The 19,038-nt window shown below is 39.1% G+C and overlaps 1 protein-coding gene across 2 annotated transcripts in view; it reads right to left on the bottom strand.

Moving 5' to 3' along the window:
- The window catches only part of DDAH1 (dimethylarginine dimethylaminohydrolase 1), a 159,096-nt gene that overhangs the window by 31,240 nt on the left and 108,818 nt on the right, over nt 1-19,038 (bottom strand). For both annotated transcript variants that reach the window (XM_006080476.4, XM_044944766.2), the window contains exons 2-4: nt 12,409-12,508; nt 4,388-4,461; nt 3,470-3,589 (exon numbers count right to left, since the gene is read on the bottom strand). In XM_006080476.4, coding sequence (XP_006080538.1) covers nt 3,470-3,589; nt 4,388-4,461; nt 12,409-12,508 — 294 coding nt within the window. The remainder of the gene's footprint in view (nt 1-3,469; nt 3,590-4,387; nt 4,462-12,408; nt 12,509-19,038) is intronic.

Raw genomic sequence — 19,038 nt, 5'->3', positions numbered from 1 at the left:
GGAGGAGAAGGGGACGACAGAGGATGAGATGGCCGGATAGCATCAGCGACTTGATGGATGTGAGTTTGAGTGAACTCCGGGAGTTGGTGATGGACAGGGAGGCCTGGCGTGCTGCAGTTCATGGGATCGCAAAGAGTCAGACACGACTGAGTGACTGAACTGAACTGAAATGACGTATTTGTCTCTGTCCATTTGTCTTCTTGCCTGTCTGTATCAGTATTTATATGTCCAAATTAGCAGTAGGACTTACCCACCATCAATTTTATTCATTGATTTAATACAGGTGCCTAAACTGTTCTCAAATAAAGTTCAACTCACTAAATCTGAATTTCACCAACCCACTTATTTCTGACCCTCATGGAGATCTCATTAGTTTTCAGTTTACTTTGTACTCCTACCTTGGCTACCAGGGAAGAGGACCTTTTTGATGCTAGGAACATGGCAGGTGGGCATTGGCCAACTCCACAGGCCCATGGTTTATGAAGCACATTTTCTGATGGAAAATTCAGTCTCCAAAGAATGTCTTTCTAGTCAGAATTATTTGTAGTTTCTGACACAGAAGTTTTCAAGTATAGAGTGAACATCATTATTAACACTGACTCAAATGAACTCTAAAGGAAGGAGGACTATAAAACCCTCACAGGATGCTCTTAAAAGATGTGGTCTTAGAGGACTTGACAATGGAAAAGAAATGATTAATGGAGAAATGTGACTGAGTGGCCAAGGCATAGAATGGAACTTGAGGCTTGGCTTTCTTTTTCCAGGTCATCAGTTGCCATTTTTTGACCACAGGGCCTTCCCTCTCCATTTAATTTTTTGCAAAAGGAGGGATGGTCCAACAGCTTTGCAGCAATACAACCTCTTCTGCTTAGAGCCTATGGATAACCAGCCTTCTACTTCATGGAGATAAACTCATTCTTTTGCTCACTTTTATGTCCCTACCTCTTCAGACATCATCTGCCCCATCCAGCTGTGTCCCCTGGAACCCACAAGAAAACTTTATTAGTTGGGCTAGTTTGGTTACATCTCATGAATATACTGTGCTTAGTCTTTGCTTATTTCCTGTCCCCACCTGGAACTCTCTCTCACTGAATCCCACTCTGACAAACCCTTCAAGACCCACATCAAGCCACATTTTCTTCATAAATTTTTCTCTGAATATCTAGGCCTCAAGGAGTTTCTTCTTATCTTCTGAATAACAATTAGGGCTATTTCATATAACTGAGTGCTAGTTAACCATATTGTTTTATCTCTTAGTTTATTACATGTTAGTTTTCTCTGAACTAAGTTAGGGACCAATTTGTGTTAGAGACCTACTGAGTTAGAGACCAGTTTATTTGCGTTAGGGACCTAGTTTACCCAGAATGGCAGATGAAACTACTTTTTCTAGTTTGTCTACCCAGAGGAGGTTCTTTCTGCTAATTTACACAAAGGCATAGCATGGACAACTTCAGCCTTCTCCTTCCCTTGTAATCAATTTCAGACACGTGCAGGCCAACCCAGCTGCCATGGGAAGACATCATAGTTAGTCCCTGAGGAGAGAAATAATCTTCCTAGATCTTCTGAATGACATCATTCATCAAATATTTCCTTTCAAGGCATCATTTCTTTTTTTATATGCAGAAAGTTGACACAAGCTTCCAGATGAAACAGAACAAAAGACATTCTCTAAAGAAAACATAGAAAAAGCCACTAAATTCAAAATCCAAAGTAGATTATTCAACAACAATTTTTAAAGATCTTAGAAATATAATCAGAGATACAGTCTGGGAAAGGGAAGAAAGAAAGGCCAAGTGTGCTGACTGAAAGAAGTTGCAGATAATGCAAAGCAGAAAGTCAGCAATTGGGAGGCAGAGGTTGCTTCCCAGACAAACTATACCAAGCCCAGACCTGACGTAGAAGAGTCAAGACCAGATAGAGCAAACAAATAAACTGTGTACCTTGGAGCCCACAAATTTCCTCTCTTTGCCTAAGAGAAATTTCTGTCTTCGTTCTTTTCTTTACTTTTATTTTTTGGCCGAGCTGTGCTGCATGAAGTATCTTAGTTTTCTGCATGTGTGAGTGCTAAATTTCTTCAACCATGTTCTTTGCAACCCCATGGAATGTAGTCCGCCAGGCTCCTCTGTCCATGGGATTATCCCAGCAAGAATACTTGAATGGGTTGCTATTTCCATCTCAGGGGATCTTCCTGACCCAGGGATTGAACCCTCATCTCCTGTGACTCCTGCATTGGGAGGCAGATTCTTTTACCACTGAGTCACCTGGGAACCCCATCTTAGTTCCCTGAGCAGGAATCAAACTTGTGCCTTCTGCATTGGGAACACAGAGTCTTAAACCACTAGACTGTTAGGGAAATCCCTGTCTTGGTCCTTTAATAAGTCACATGTCATGCAGGACCACTTGAGAGGAGGGGACAAAAAGTAGTCCCAGCCCACATTTTAGTATTAGCTTTGTGATCTGGGGGGAGCCACTCGATCTAGTTCTTAACTGCAAAATGGAGATAAAGTCACTTCCCTCATTCATTTATTCATTGTGCACCAAATATTTATTTAGGGACCACCTTGGGCCAAGCATAAAGGGGCAAAATGGTCACGAAAATGGACAAGGTCTTTGCCCTTATGAAGTGTCTAGATCATGTCCCAGGTTATTAGCTACAGAGAAGGAAGGTGCCTTTGAACTGTAAAGCACTATAACGATAGAAAATCTTCACTATCAATGATGTCTATTCTTCATCCAGCTGTGTGACCCAAAGCAAGTAGTAATTTTTCTGGACTTTCCGATTCCTATCTGTGAAATGAGAAAAAATGACTTTCCTAAAATTTAAGTATTCCACTGCAAATGGAGAAGTTAAAATTTTTAGGTACTTCTGAATCACGGCTTTCTAAAAGATTATTATGAAATAGTTCAGAAGTACAAAAGGATAAGAATAACATAACGACTCTGTGTGTACCAATTACCTGAGTTAAGAGATAAAACATTATAAAGAGCTCTGCTGGTAGAACGCCCTCCTTTTCCTCAGAAGAAATAACTGTGATGAGTTATTTCTTCCCAGGAAACCTGGTGTGTGAGGAAGAATGGCTCATTAGTGAAGAATTCTTCTGATAGGTGTATTTTCCAGGAAGAGTACTTACTAAGTACTTACTTGGAGAAGGAAATGGCAACCTACTCTAGTATTCTTGCCTGCAAATCCCCATGTACAGAGGAGCCTGGTGGGCTACAGCCTACAGGGTTGCAAAGAGTCAGACATGACTTAGCAACTGAACAACAAGTACTTACTTACTCAGAGTAATAGTACGTACTAAGTGCTCCTGGTTCCTAATAAATGTGAGGTCAGGACAGTGTAAATCAGAGAAAGCTCAAGTTCTCTCCCTGCTACCCTTGGTTGCTCTCTGTCCAATAGACAGTATTAGAAAAACCATGTGGCAGGCAGTGTCTATTGCATTTCGAAAGAGCAAAGTTTTACATTTACCTTGAGGGCCTTCTGTGCAGATTCACTGGATCCAATAGCGATTAGGTTAGGCCCAGCCATGCTGCAGAAACTCTTCAAGTGCAAAGCATCCACCACTGGGACCGTGGAGACCGCATAGTCCTATGCATATGAAAGAAAGTAGTTTGTCATAGCAGAATAACTCTAAAACCCATTCAAACCTGCTCAAAACATTCTTGCTCCCCAGGAGGCTGCTGGGGTCCCTGAACATCTGGAAGGAAAACTGGGCCTCATAGGTTTGGGTATTGCCAATTAAATGAAGACTGCTTCTAAGAGGGAAGTGCAGAGCCTCCTACCTGACCTGTGACTGCCTTAACAGCTTCGCTGGCTGACCTGCAGAGGGGGCTACTCTAGATGGATGTGTCTGAATATCCCATGCAGACAAGAGCCTCACACTGTCCTGGGGAACAGCTTCTTGGGGATTCATCTCTTCCTTAGCAGTCTGTTGAGCCAATCTGCTCAAAATCAGTAGAGTAAAGGGACCTTGGGAGGATGTATGCGCAAGGCCCAGCACACAGTAGGCAGTCAAGTGTAGGTGATTTTTAATTCCGATCTGAAAAATTCCACATTTCATTTTAGAGACAACTGGAACTCCAGATACATTTTTTTAAGTCATCAATTGTGCCAGGAATATCTGCCAAGTGGTCGTATGATTGATTATACATTGGGAGAAAGCAGAATGTCCATGATAACTTTATCTGTTGCTGCTGTGGGAGTCCCAGGAAGTCTATTTATTAAGTCCTAGCTTCTAAAACTTCTAGCAAAGATACAAACATTAGGAGTTATTTTGCAAAGCCCATGACATAAAAATATCATTATTCATGACATATTGATTCAATGGGTTTATGACTATTTATTAGGTAGTTATTCTGTGCCAGGCATAAATTATCCTTTACCTACCTTAAAAGTATCAGCCAAGATTTCTGCACCTCGTTGATTTGTCCTTTTGGAAAGGCCCACAAAAAATTCTCTGCCTATAATAAATGTCATGGAACACAGTGAGTGGGTAGCATCAGTGATGGCATGCTATTTTTCTATCTATAAATAAAGACTTTAAAGCCTCACACAGTTCTTTCCTACCGTAGAGGTCAGCTCCACTTGTACCCTGACTCCTACTTTCTTTACATAAATGATTTCAGATTATTGCCATTAGAAATAAACTCTTTCAAATCGATAGAGGCAGAAAGTATCAATAGAATGTCTGTCATGGGCTGATGTGGGGGAGGGGACTGAGCAGAGCTAGCGAGTCAGTGTTTAATGGGTATGATGTTTCATTTTGGGAAGGCAAAACAGTGCTGGAGACGGATGGTGGTGATGGTTGCAAAACATGAATGCAGTTAATACCCCTGAACTGTGCGTTTTAAAATAGTTAAATGGTAAATTTTATGTTATGTATATTTTACCACAATAAGGTAATATGGTTTTTATTTAGAAAATAACAGAATTAAACATAGTAATAACCTGTAATCAGAAATTAAGTAATAGCAATAAGTTAGCAGAACTTCCTTTTTTTCGCCCAAAAGAACAATACTATACAGTCTTGATGAGTCAGATACCCCCCCTTTTTTTTTTAAACATAGTGTTGATGTAAGGGCTGAGGAAACCATCTCAGTAAAATGAGTTTAGTGCTGACTGGTCTTCAGCTCTAAGAGCTGTCTTTAAAACAACACACCTAAAAAAAAACAAACAAAAAATAAAAAATAAAACAACACACCTATTTATTTCAAATTAACCCTCAAATACATCTATCTATAAAGCACTAAAGTTTCGGAGAAAGAAACTTTCTAGTTATTTGGCTTTTCTGAAATTCTACAATTTTTTTTTTTTTTTTTCAGAAAGCAAAGCATCAAGTAAAAATGCTCTTCTAGTTATAGGCAAAAAACCAATGACAGTAGATAGAGTTAGGCAATGCATAAATGTAGGGGTTCTTATCCTTCCTTAATTCTTTGGAAAAGAATTCTACATGAAATGTGGAAAATATATTCCAAGAGAAATCAGTATATATTTTGCCCCAGAACAAGTATAAACAGTGTAGTCATGTACACTTGTAGCCATGTAGAAAGGATTGCTTGACAGACTTCACACCTGTTACAACTTTAATCTTTATGGTGTCCTTATAACAGGGGTCAAAGACAGATGATGTTACGATAAATTCCAATGGCTTATGCTGTTGGCAGACACAAGAATCATTGGTGGCAAACTGACAAGTGTTTTGGGTAGTGGCCTGATTGTGTTGTCCCTTGAGAAAACTCACTACGTACAAATCAAAACTTAAGTAAGGGAAAGGTCCTTTCCTTGACAAAAAGTGTTAATCTCTTTATTAAAAAAGTCAGTTGAAATAAAAAAGACAAATTTCCTTAATTCTCTTATGATAAATGTAGATTTATAAATTAGATTTACACACAATTTTAAAAAAACAAAACACTTAGGGACTTTCCTGGCAATTCAGTGATTAAGACTCCATGCTCCCAATGCAGGGAACATGGGTTTGATAACTGGTTGGGGAACTAAGATTCTGATGAGGCATGGCACAGCTAAAACAAACAAGCAAACAAACAAAAGTTACTTAAAAGAAGAAGTGAAGCAACTTAAATTTTTTTAAAAATTACTTCATTATGCAAATTTAAACACTATATGCAAATATAAACACCTTACACACATTTTCCATTTAAAAGTACAAAGAAAAGCAAACTGCTTACGTCTTTAAAAAGTAAGCCAGACTTCTGTTTCTAGCAGTATGGCAGGCTATACCCCTTTAAATAGCCTTTCTGATAAAAACAACTGAAGTTCTGGAATCAAAATAGTAAAAAGTATTTGGGTTGTTATATGTCTCATGTCATTTTCTTCTATAACCACTCACTCTCTTTTTCTTTTCCTTCCTTACCTTATTCTTTCATAGAAGAAATCAGGTCATTTATCCTACTGACTTTCCTACATTCTGGATTTGGTTGATTGTTTCCTTGTGTGTGTGTGTGTGTGTGTGCGTGCGTGCGTGCGTGCGCACGCATGTGCAAAGTTGCTTCAGCCTTGTCCTTCTCTTTGCAACCGCATGGACTGTAGCCCACCTGGCTCGTCTGTCTATGGGATTCTCCAGGCAAGAACACTGGAGTGGGTTGCCATGCCCTCCTCCAGAGGATCTTCCCAACCCAGGGATTGAACCAACCTCTTTGCATCTCCTGCATGGAAGGGGGATTCTTTACTGTCTGAACCACCAGGGAAGCTCCTCCTTGCATACTAACATTAAATTGTTCCTTTATCCTTTGTATTTTTGGCAAATTGATAGTCTATGTAGATACTTCATTAGATTCTTGCTCAAATTTTTTTTTTTTTTTGGATAGGACTACTTCAGTGGTGCGGCTCTCAGTTCAGTTGCTCAGCTGTGTCCGACTCTGTGAGCCATGGACTGCAGCACACCAGGCTTCCCTGTCCATCACCAACTCCCAGAGCTTGCGCAAACTCATGTCCGTTGAGTCGGTGAGGCCATCCAACCATCTCACACTCTGTCATCCCCTTCTCCTCCTGCATTCAATCTTTCCCAGCATCAGGGTCTTTTCCAATGAGTCACTTCTTCGCATCAGGTGGCCAAAGTATTGGAGCTTCAGTTTCAGCATCAGTCCCTCCAATGAATATTCAGACTGATTTCCTTTGGGATTGACTGGTTTTATCTTGCAGTTCAAGGGACTCTCAAGAGTCTTCTCCAACACACAGTTAAAAAGCGTCAGAGGTGGGATTACACATCTATTGTATCACATCCCAAAGCACGTCATATCCTGACTGTCACATTTTCAGTGATGCTAGAACCGTAAGTGTTCATGTAGCATCAGCCTGATTCCTCCATCATAAAGCTCCCCATCAAGCTTTCATGTAAAGGTTTTTGTTGTTGTTGGTTCATTCCTTCATCTGTTTTCTCCCCCTTGCCTTGAAGCTTGTGGGAACTTAGTTTTCCAACCAGGGGTCAAATCCATACCCTCTGCACTGGAAGCTTGGAGTCCTAACCACTGGACTGCCGGGAAAGTCCCTCATATAAAAGTTTTATATGCTTTGATGATCATTGCACAGGTCCTTTGTTTTATTAAGGATCTACATTTACTGGGTATAATTCTAAAAAAACTTTTCTCATCAAGTATTTGGTCTACTTGAAGCAGAGTTCACAAAGAAAAGATAGGCTAAATGCTTTATATTTATCAATAATCACAGTAATGACTTGTTATCCCAGCAACTTATAATAATGATCAATATGTTTTTTAAAAAAAATCATTATCCACTAATAAGCCAAAGAATAAATCATAATGAAAATGGGAAAACATTTTGAGTTGATAACAAAAATATTCATATCAAAACACAAAGGATTCAGCTAAAGCACTACTTAGAAGGTAATACTTAAATGCTTACATTAAGAAGAAACTTTCAAAATAAAGAGACAAGATTTCACTTTGCAATGAAAGGAAAAAAGAACAATAAAAACAAAGAAATTTGAAGGAAGGAAATAAAGGTAGAAACAGGAAGAGAAAAGGAAACATACAAGAGCGAGGGTTCAAAAAGCCAAAGGTAGTTCTTCGAAAAGGTTAATGAAATTGACAGATCTCTGGCAAGAAAATGAAGGCCCCAAAAAACATTATGAATAAAAGGAGACATAGCTGTAATTGTTGCAGAACTTAGATATTAAGAAAATATGAATAACTTTATAGCCAACATTTAAAAAACTTAGATGAAATAAATAAAATGTCAGAATACAGAACTCACCAAAATTGGCTCAGAAAAAAATCTCAATAGTCACATAATTATTACAAAAACAAAATCAGTTGAAAATCTTCCCACAAAGAAATCAAGGCCCACAGGGCCTGAATAGGTAAATTCTACCAAAGTTCAAGTAATGCACAATTAAAGTTTTACTGATTTTAGAGAATAGAAACACAGTAAAATATTCTCTAATACATTTTATATGAGGTTAACATAATTTCCAAAGCCAGACAAGGATAACAAGAAAGAAAAGTTGCAGGCCACAGAAACAAATCTTAAACAATTATCAGCAAACTAAATACAGTGAAGTGAAATGAAAGTTGCTCAGTCATGTGACTCTTTGTGAGCCTACGGACTATACAGTCTATGGAATTCTCCAGGCAAGAATACTGGAGTGAGTAGCCTTTCCCTTCTCCAGGGGATCTTCCCAACCCAGGGATTGAGCCCAGGTCTCCTGCATTGCAAGCAGATTCTTTACCAGCTGAGCCACCAAGGAAGCCCAAGAGTACTGGAGTGGGTAGCCTATCCCTTCTCCAGAGGATCTTCCTGACCCACAAACTGAACTGGGGTCACCTGCATCGCAGGTAGATTCTTTATCAACTGAGCTAACAGGGACGCCCTAAAAAAGCTAAATACAACGCTGTAATAAAAAGAGGATATATCTTGATTAAGTTCGATTTCATCCCAGGGATGTAAACTTTGATCATTGATATCAGGATATCAGTTAATATAATTAACCACATAAATAGATTAAAGAAGAAAATCATATAACCATTGAAATAGGATGAGAGTTTATCACCTGAAATTCTATTTCCAGCTCTTTACTTTAAAGAAACTTACATATGTACTCAGGAGATACAACAAGACTGTACATAGCAGCATTGAAGACAGTAGAGAAAAACTTAAAAGTACTCAAATATATATCAGCAGTAAAATGAATAAATACAACATGGTTCATTTTTACTATGAAATTCCATGCAGCTGTGAAAATGAATGAACTCCAGCTACATGGATCAAGTTAGATCAAAGGCAGAAAAATCACACAAGAGTTCATATAATATAACCTTAATTATATAAAGTCATAAGAAAAGCAAAACTAAACAATGTATAATTTAGGAGTGCATATATTGAGGTAAAACTAAAAAAAGACAAGGCAGTGATTAACACAAAATTCAGGACAGGGTTCACCTCAAGCTGGGAGGAGAGAAAGTTTGGGATTGGGGCTTCTATGGTCCTGGCAATGTTCTCTTTCATAAGTCAGGTGTCAGGTACTCAGATGTTCATTATATTATTGGTATTGAATCTGTACATAAACATTTTATAACTTTTCTTTATATGTCCCATATTTCACAAAAATAAATAAATGAAAGTAGTACCTCTACTTGATGTTGTCTGTCTAAGAGAAAAAGGATTGAAACGCTTTCTACCAGCAGCTGCTTGCCTGACTGACAGATTTCCCAGTGGAACTAGAGTTGGAAGCTGCTTTCCTTCTGTCCATTTCCTGATCAATTATTAATGAAGCTCTGAGTCACAGAAGGAAGGGGACACAGAGCACGTGGGAAGTGCTCCAGATTTTGTCTCTTACTCAACTCTGCACAATCTAAAAACTGAGTGGTGATGGTTGTACAGTGTTGTGAATGTAATTAATGCCACTTGAGTTATACACTGAAAGATGGTCAGAATAGCACATTTTAGGTTAAATGTATTTTACTACAATTTTAAGGACACAAAAAAGTTGAGAAGTAGAAATAGAAGGCAGGACCACTCATTAGGTATGGATGAGAGGCCGAGCAGATAAAGATCTTAATATTAGAACACTATCTCTGTTTTCAATAACATAACTTTTAAGATATTAAGCACTGAATATTATCAAAACAAAGCTTACAGATAGCGTCCAAGGCAAGCCTCATTACTCACGACTTAATTAGAAGTTATGGGAAAAACAACAGGCTTGAGATGCTATGGAAAGACCTTTGACAAGTGGAAGAGGTTCCTAAGCCTTGCTGTAACAATGAGAAGATTTTAGGGAATCTGTTCAGCTCAGCTGTTGAGGTAAATAAATGGCTGTGAACACAGCTTGTTTTAAATCATTCTTCAAACAGTATCTGTACCTGCTTACAACAAGTAATTCATTCTATGGCTATGTTCTGGTAAAAAAAGTTTTATTGTAATGAAGTGTGATTTACACATCTAGCTTATCACAAAAGCCCACTTTCTAAGAGAAATAGGCTGTTGTTCTGTGCTGCTAAAAAGAATGAAAAGTGCCATCAATCGGAGACACAAAGAATATTCTAAGTGGAACTTACTAGGCAGATTCAAAGAATGCCTGAGTCGGCTTGGATACAACTGGAGCTGAGAATGCAGCGTAGGCCTCTCTGACCCCTTGCTCTGTGTTCTTAGGGCTCAAGGGGTGTGCACAACAAACCCCAGAGACAAGGCCACTGCCCATGACAGTGGTAGCACAGGTCGTGCAGGGCACAGCTCCAGGGGAGGGCTCTTCACAAACCTATGAGAAAAATGGCACCCCTGAGGCTCAGTGACAGTGCCCCCACCCATAGGTATGTGACACCAAGCAAGGAACTACACAAAGTTTCTGGGTAAAAGCTCTTCCTCCTGCAGTACATTAACGATATCAAAATGTAAGTTATATGAAACATTTTTATATTAAAATGAAAATGACTATATTTTTTCTATACACATGGGATTTGATATAAAATTCACATCAGCTAAAATATTAAACTTCCAAGAATCTCCAGGCTTCCAGTGGGCCACATGGGACCACATCCCCAGATCTCCGGGGACCAGCCTCTGCTGTTAGGGCTACATCTGTGAAACAGATATTTATTCTTTGACAAGTAGGAGAAAACAAACTCTCATTATCAATTAAAAATTATTATTGATGTCTTGCTGATCAATATAGCTAGTATGACTCTGGAGACCCAGATTTTAGCACATGACTTTACAAACACAATAATAATATGATCATAAAGATCTGGAAAAGTTAAATGCTAAAATTACCATTTCTGTAGTAGCTATATTATACCCATTATAAAAACTGATTCCAGTTAGATCAATAATATCAGCTATTTATATTTTGTTGAGTTCTGCTATTATTCATCTGGCATTAAGTCAAGCCAATTTACACTGAAAATTACTTAAATTTATGGGCTCCAAAATCACTGCAGATGGTGACTGCAGCCATGAAATTAAAAGACGCTTACTCCTTGGAAGGAAAGTTATGTCCAACCTAGATAACATATTGAAAAACAGAGACATTACTTTGCCAACAAAGGTCCGTCTAGTCAAGGCTATGGTTTTTCCAGTGGTCATGTATGAATGTGAGAGCTGGACTGTGAAGAAGGCTGAGTGCCGAAGAATTGATGCTTTTGAACTGTGGTGTTGGAGAAGACTCTTGAGAGTCCCTTGGACTGCAAGGAGATCCAACCAGTCCATTCTGAAGGAGATCAGCCCTGGGTGTTCTTTGGAAGGACTGATGCTGAAGCTGAAACTCCAGTACTTTGGCCACCTCATGCGAAGAGTTGACTCATTGGAAAAGACTCTGATGCTGGGAGGGATTGGGGGCAGGAGGAGAAGGGGACGACAGAGGATAAGATGGCCGGATAGCATCAGCGACTTGATGGATGTGAGTTTGAGTGAACTCTGGGAGTTGGTGATGGACAGGGAGGCCTGGTGTGCTGCGATTCATGGGGTTGCAAAGAGTCGGACACGACTGAGCGACTGAACTGAACTGGTCTTGCCATCTGGGAAGAAAATTATTTTTAAAGGACAGATCTTGAATTAAGAATCTTTCAAATACAGACTGGATATACTGTCACACAATGCAAAACTATGCAACTCTTAAGCTAAAGTTGTGGAAGAACACAGTAGACACAACCTATAAAATGATATATATATACTGATAACATGTAAAATAAGCAACTATGTGCATAAAAAAGTACTAAAGGTACTTTAATATTCAATAAAAAAGTATTAAATAATCCAGATATTGAAATGATTATCTTTGAATGAAAGGTCATTTTTTGTTTTCTTTCTTTTGTGCTTCTCTGTATTTTCCAAATTACTCTTACTTTGGTAATTAATAAAAACCTGTAATTAAGCAAGGGGATATAGAAAAGGTATTAGAATTATTTTTAGATAGGAAAAAGTAAATACAACTCTACCTGTGAATAAGACATCTCCACCATCTAAAGTTGCATTTTCATCTTTCATCTCTACTATGTTGAGCTGAAGTTTTTCTAGTGCTTCTTTCATCATGTCAGCCTATTGAAAATAAAATGATTCAGATTAATATTCTTACCATTTTCTAACAAGAAAACCAATCATCTAAAACTTCAGATCACTGAATTATGCTCCCACATGCACACAAACACACAAGCATACTCTTGTGAAAATATAAAATGAAAAGGAAGTCTCTCAGTTGTGTCCGACTCTTTATGAGCCCATGGACTGTAGCCTACCAGGCACCTCCATCCATGGAATTTTCCAGGCAACAGTACTGGAGTGGGTTGCCATTTCCTTCTCCAGGAGATCTTGCTGACCCAGGGATTGAACCTGGATCTCCCGCATTGCAGCCAGACGCTTTACCATCTGAGCCACCAGGGAAGCTTATGAATATATAAGTGTAGTATATATTGAACCAGCCATGATCATTTGCAAGAGGAGAAATTATCTGTTAGAAATTGTCTATTTTGTCCCCTTCTAGTCTAAAATCAAGTCAATATTGGGATCTCTCTCTTTTTTGTCTATTGGAATTGACTACTTAGAGGACATTGTTGTTAAGTGTGACTACTTAGGGTACAGGAGTTGAGAAATGTGGGAGACAGAATACTTAACCCAGCTACACTTGCCAGAAAAACACAAGATTTAATTTTAAATCTTAAGTCAGTCAAGAAGAATTGTACACACAGAGTAATATGTGGAAGGAATATCAATGACAATAACCAATAACATGAAATCTCAGCCCACTGGACTGTTGTTACTGTTTTCTATTCAAATAGTAGCTAAAATATCAGAACATCTAAGGCTTCTCTGTAAATCTGAACTGTTATTTAAATTTTAACCTAGGTCTCTACAGGTGATTAATAAATACAATAATTGTAATCAAACCAAAGAATACCAGAAAATGAATTTCAGAGACTTTCTATGAGTTCAGGGATCAGTCTAAGGCACAGAGATACTCCAGGCTGGACTAGGGAGCACTTAGAGTAAGGTTTACTTTAATACAAGAGTAAAATATAAGGCATAACAAATGCCCTTTGAAGCTCAAAATTCAAGTCCTTCCAATAGTTCAACAAAACAATTTAAATATTTCTGAAGGTCTGTATAACTTTTAACATGGTAAAGACATACATTGAGAAGACATGAATAGGGACTAAGGGAAAAACAAGATATCACATGACACTGGGAAAAGCAAAAGTTCTGGCAAAAGTTCTCCCAAAATACAGCATGCCCCGTACACATAGTGAATCATCAATGAAGAGTTTGCTGCTGCTGCTGCTGCTGTCTCTTCAGTCGTGTCCGACCCTGTGCGACCCCATAGATGGCAGCCCACCAGGCTCCCCCATCCCTGGGATTCTCCAGGCAAGAACACTGGAGTGGGTTGCCATTTCCTTCTCCAATGCATGAAAGTGAAAAGTGAAAGTGAAGTTGCTTCAGTCGTGTCCGACTCCTAGCGACCCCATGGACTGCAGCCCACCAGGCTCCTCCATCCATGGGATTTTCCAGGCAAGAGTACTGGAGTGGGGTGCCATTGCCTTCTCCGAATGAAGAGTTTAGGAGACATAAATACAGCAGAGTAACTTCTAAAATAATAAAAACATGGACATACTTTGACAGCAAGCCTGACATTCATGCAGTCAAAAAAAAAAAAAGTAAAGAAAATACAAAATAAAATAAATATATCATCTCATCTTTGTCCTGGAACTCATGTAAAAATTCCACAAACTAGAGTTACTCAGAACAATAAAAAATTATTTCTATGGATGAAATGGTCTTCATGTAACAAATACATCTAGTAATTTCTTTTAACAGCAGGTTTTCCTATGTAACAGGAAGTGGAATTGTTGCTATAGCATAAGAAAGAAGCAAACTAATATTTACCATGACTTGTTGGGCTACAGTGAACCCAGGAAAACACACAACTGTTTTCTTCCGGCATCTGCCTCTTTGTCCATGGAAAATTCACTGAGTTTGGAGAAATTATGAGAACTGAGCTACTGTTACCTTTGGTTTCTATTACGAATGCCACTGTTTCCCTTATAAATTAACCTTTCAAAGGTTACTAGTAATCCAGCAATAACAAGTATTTTTGATCTGAAAAGTTTACATGTAATATTTCAACTCAGGAACTTTATTCAATTCTTAATTAAGAGTTTAAAGAGACAGAAGTAGGGAGGCTCATAGATACCAGTTTCAGGAATGCTGCACTTTAAAGTCCTATATCTTTCAAATTAAGTTTTTAGAGGATAAAATGCATGTGGTTTCTTAAAAGTTAAACAGCTGTACCAACGTGAAAAAACTGGCTTTTGTGTAAGGACTTAAAAAAAAATTCAGTCATATCTATACACACAAAGTCATTAGGATAGGCCCATACCATAAACACACCTGATACTATTACTTTCAGAGTTAAGGGTGTGGACAAGTTAAAAAATGTTTTAAACATTAAGTAAACAGCTTTGAGAATTGCAAGACGATACAGCATCAGATGGGCAATGCTAACCCCAGTGAAATTTCTGGAGAAGAAAACCAGAGGATCAACTCCATTCAGGACCGCACACTCTTGGCACAGCAGTTCCATGAAGCAGGCAAACTTGACTGCAAACAAAACCCAGAGTTTCCCTGACACATGGCCCATCGCAAGCCAGTTATTCAGGTAGTTAGAACACTAAATATAATTATAGAAGTGGGAATTTTTGTGGAAAAGGTCCAAACCATGAGTCTTCAAGAAACTGCCCAGTCTATGGTTTCATGGCTGTGTTTAATGTTGACATAATTAAATTTCAAGAGGAAAAAAAAAAAAGACCAAGCAACACCCGCCTTTCACTGAGACAGTAAACTTGCAGAGTGGAAATTAGCATTACTCAGGGTGGAGAGAAACTGTCAGAACAAACAGTATTAATTCCAAAGGTTGAGTTGAATGGGTCACTTTAGCCCATGAAATCAGGAATAAAAATGGCAAATTAGAGAAACAACCTTAATTTTTGATCCTAAAAAATTTATAAGAACTTCTTCCCTTTTCACTCTACATGCATTCTACATACAGTGTTGTGTTGGTTTCTGCCATACAAGACAGACAAGCCACCAGTTCAGTTCAGTTCAGTCACTCAGTCATGTCCGACTCTGTGTGACCCCATGAACCGCAGCACCCCAGGCCTCCCTGTCCATCACCAACTCCCGGAGTTCACTCAAACGCATGTCCATTGAGTCGGTGATACTATCCAACCATCTCGTCCTCTGTTGTCCCCTTCTCCTCCTGCCCTCAATCTTTCCCAGCATTAGGGTCTTTTCAAATGAGTCAGCTTTTCATATCAGGTGGCCAAAGTATTGGAGTTTCAGCTTCAACATCAGTCCTTTCAATGAATATTCAGGACTAATTTCATTTACGATGGACTGGTTGGATCTCCTTGCAGTCCAAGGGACTCTCAAGAGTCTTCTCCAACACCACAGTTCAAAAGCATCAATCCTTCAACGCTCAGCTTTCTTTATAGTCCAACTCTCACATCATACATGACCACAGGAAAAACCATAGCCTTGACTAGACAGACCTTTGTTGACAAAGTAATGTCTCTGCTCTTCAATATGCTGTCTAGGTTGGTCATAACTTTCCTTCCAAGGAGTAAGCGTCTTTTAATACATATATCAACTCCCTCTTGAGTCACCCCCAACTCCCCCATCTTTTTTTTTAAAGTTTATATTCTTGTTTCTTTTTGCCCCAACTTTTCTCCTCCCACCCTTTGTGACAGATTTCTTTCCTGGTCACAGGGGAACCCCCTGTGTTGCTTCTGATTATACAAACCACATGTCTTTCAAGAGCTGGTACTATTTGAGGTGGGGCTTCCCAGGTAGCTCAGTGGTAAACAATCTGCCTACCAAGGCAGAAGACACAGGAGACACGGATATGGTCCCTGGGTGGGGAAGATCCCATGGAAGAGGAAATGGCAACTCACTCCAGTATTCTTGCCTAGGAAATCCCATGGACAGAGGAGCTTGGTGTGCTACAGTCCATGGGGTCACAAAGAGTCAGACACAACTGAACACGCACTATTTAAGGTAACTGCCTTTTTCTTTTCTTCTTCCCTCGCTCCCTTTCTTTTCTGGAGTATAAATGTTAAAAAATGTAGAGTTCTTGGGTTACACATTCAGAGTCACTCCTTACTCCTAGATTATGATCCAGGGCATAGGGTTAAAATCCCAGTTCTGCAATTTACTAGCCAGGTGACTTTAAGTTGTTTAACTTTTGAGCCTCAGTTTTCTCATCTTTAAAATGGGTGGCTAGTCATAATAGTGGCAACTTCCTAGGCTCTTCCTCAACATTAAATACATGCAAAACAGCATGTGATAATTGCTCAATAATACTAGATATGACTTTTGCTATTTTGATTAAAACCAGCCTGTGTGGACCCAGTGACAAATACTTGTATTATGAAACTGGCCTCCAAGAGAAAAGCTGTTGCTTTCTTTTACATTTGGATGAGTTTCTTGTGTTTTACCACCCTATGACAAATCCCATCTGCTTTCTAGTGAATTAAAATTAGTCTTTTCTGCAAAGCCAATGTAAAGTCAGGGCACAAACATTGAGGACACATTTAAATTTAAATCAATCCAATTTGATTTCATTCCAGCTCCTGGAAGTTGCCAGGCTATGTGGTAGATTTCTTGTATAATCTCTGCTTTGAAATAGGCCTCTGGAGGTAATACACGAGGTGGGAAGTGGGCTTGTCCTGTAAGATGTTCCACAGCACTCAAAAGAGTGTCAGCCAAGATGGTACAGAATGATTACAGTTATTGAAGACATTACACTTAAAAAGGCTCGTCTAAAGAATTTCTGCTCCTTCCTGATGCCTGGTCTCCTTTTCTTACCTTTTCTGTTCTACTCTCTTCTGACTTTCTTTTATGGCTCTCCTTTCTGTTCCCCCATTTGTCCTGTCATGTTCACATCATCATCCTGCCTTCTCATTTCATTCCTTTTGGGTTCTCACGGTGATGGCAAGAGGTGAGGATTTGAATACGGGCTGTCTCATTTACTGAGCAAACCCAATGGCTCCGTGGGTAAAGAATCCACCTGTGATGCAGGAGACACAGGAGATGTGGGTTCAATTCCTGGGTCAGGAATATCTCCTGGAGAAGAAGGCAACCCACTCCAGTATTCTCGCCTGGAACATCCCATGGACAGAGGAGCCTTGTGGGCTAAAACCCAAAGGGTTGAAAAGAGTCGGCCACGACTAACAACAAAGCACAGCACTCTATCACTTATTAGCAATATGACTTGGGATGAGTTAACATCTCTGAGCCCAAGTTTTCTAATTGGCTAGCGGGGTAATGTGTTCTCTTTAATGGTGATTATGTAAGTATCAAATTAATATACAGAAAGCACTTAGTTCAGCACCTGACACATTGTGCACAAAACTAGTAGTTGGTATCGTTATTATTTTGCCCTAAATTAACTTAGTGCTTTGGATTCTGGCTCTCTTTCGAAAAAATAAAAATAAAACATACAATTTTCATTATGAAATAAAACATTCTGACCCTAACTCTCCTTTTCTTCTTGCAAAATTCCCCCAAACACAAAATACCAAAACAAAAAAAACTTTACACATTTTTATTGGCAAGCTGTATTCTAGAATAGTTTGCAACACACCATAATTAGTTGCAATACTCTTTATTTAGAGGCCAGCGTTTTCCAGTTAGCCCTAGCCAAAGTTGTTTGATGCATATTTTCAGCAACATTCACTGTGAATGTTTCCCACCTTCCCTTCGGATGCTGTGACTGTGCTCGTGAGGCCTGATGAACCATTCTGTGCTGTGCTCCGTTAAGAACGGCACCTCTGTTTGCCAAGCCACTTTCCTTTAGCTGCTTCTGCTCAATGGGCTGCCAGATGTTCTGACTACAAACGAGGCCCTGGCATCGGCCTGTCTGCAGCTGGCAGGCCTCAGTCACCTGCAGTTCTGCCCTGTGATGGGAGAAGTGCTGTAAACACTATTAATACTAGGTTTTCAGTGCCCATCCGTTTAAATGTTCTGAATCCCTTTGAACTCATCATATTATGGGAACTTTAAAATTATCCTGTCATCCTGGTCTAGCTCTGAGAACTGAATAGCAGCAACATAGTTTTATTAGTAGTGAAATGGTGTCATTTTCTCAACTTGTCACTGACTTTGTTTTGCTGTTCAGTGTTAAGTGTGACTGCTGAGGACGTCACTCAAGAAGCAGATGTGATGTTTTTGGCTCGTCATGACACAGCAGGCTTGGAACTTGCATCAAAGCTGTCCTGTATTGTCCCTGGTCACACAAAAACCTTCATGTGTCTATGCCACCTTCATGTTCATGGGTAATCAGTACATCTTCAGCCACTGTGGCCACCTGAACTAGCATATTTGGGTGATTTTGTAACAATACTTAACATCCGTATTTTCTTTCACATGTATTTTCTCGTTTGATCAACATTTCAAGTTCAATAAACACTTAGTGGATGTCAACTTCAAAAAAAAATAAGCAAAATAGGTTGCAAAGATTAAAAAACCTCACAAAACTATATAGTTCTTGTCCCTGGGAAGTTAGCTATCCAGTGGGG

The sequence above is a fragment of the Bubalus bubalis genome, chromosome 6 (assembly GCF_019923935.1).
Source record: "Bubalus bubalis isolate 160015118507 breed Murrah chromosome 6, NDDB_SH_1, whole genome shotgun sequence".
Classification (NCBI taxonomy): Eukaryota; Metazoa; Chordata; class Mammalia; order Artiodactyla; family Bovidae; genus Bubalus; species Bubalus bubalis.
Note: the sequence above shows the minus strand (reverse complement) of the source record. Positions and strands in the feature narration are given on the sequence as shown.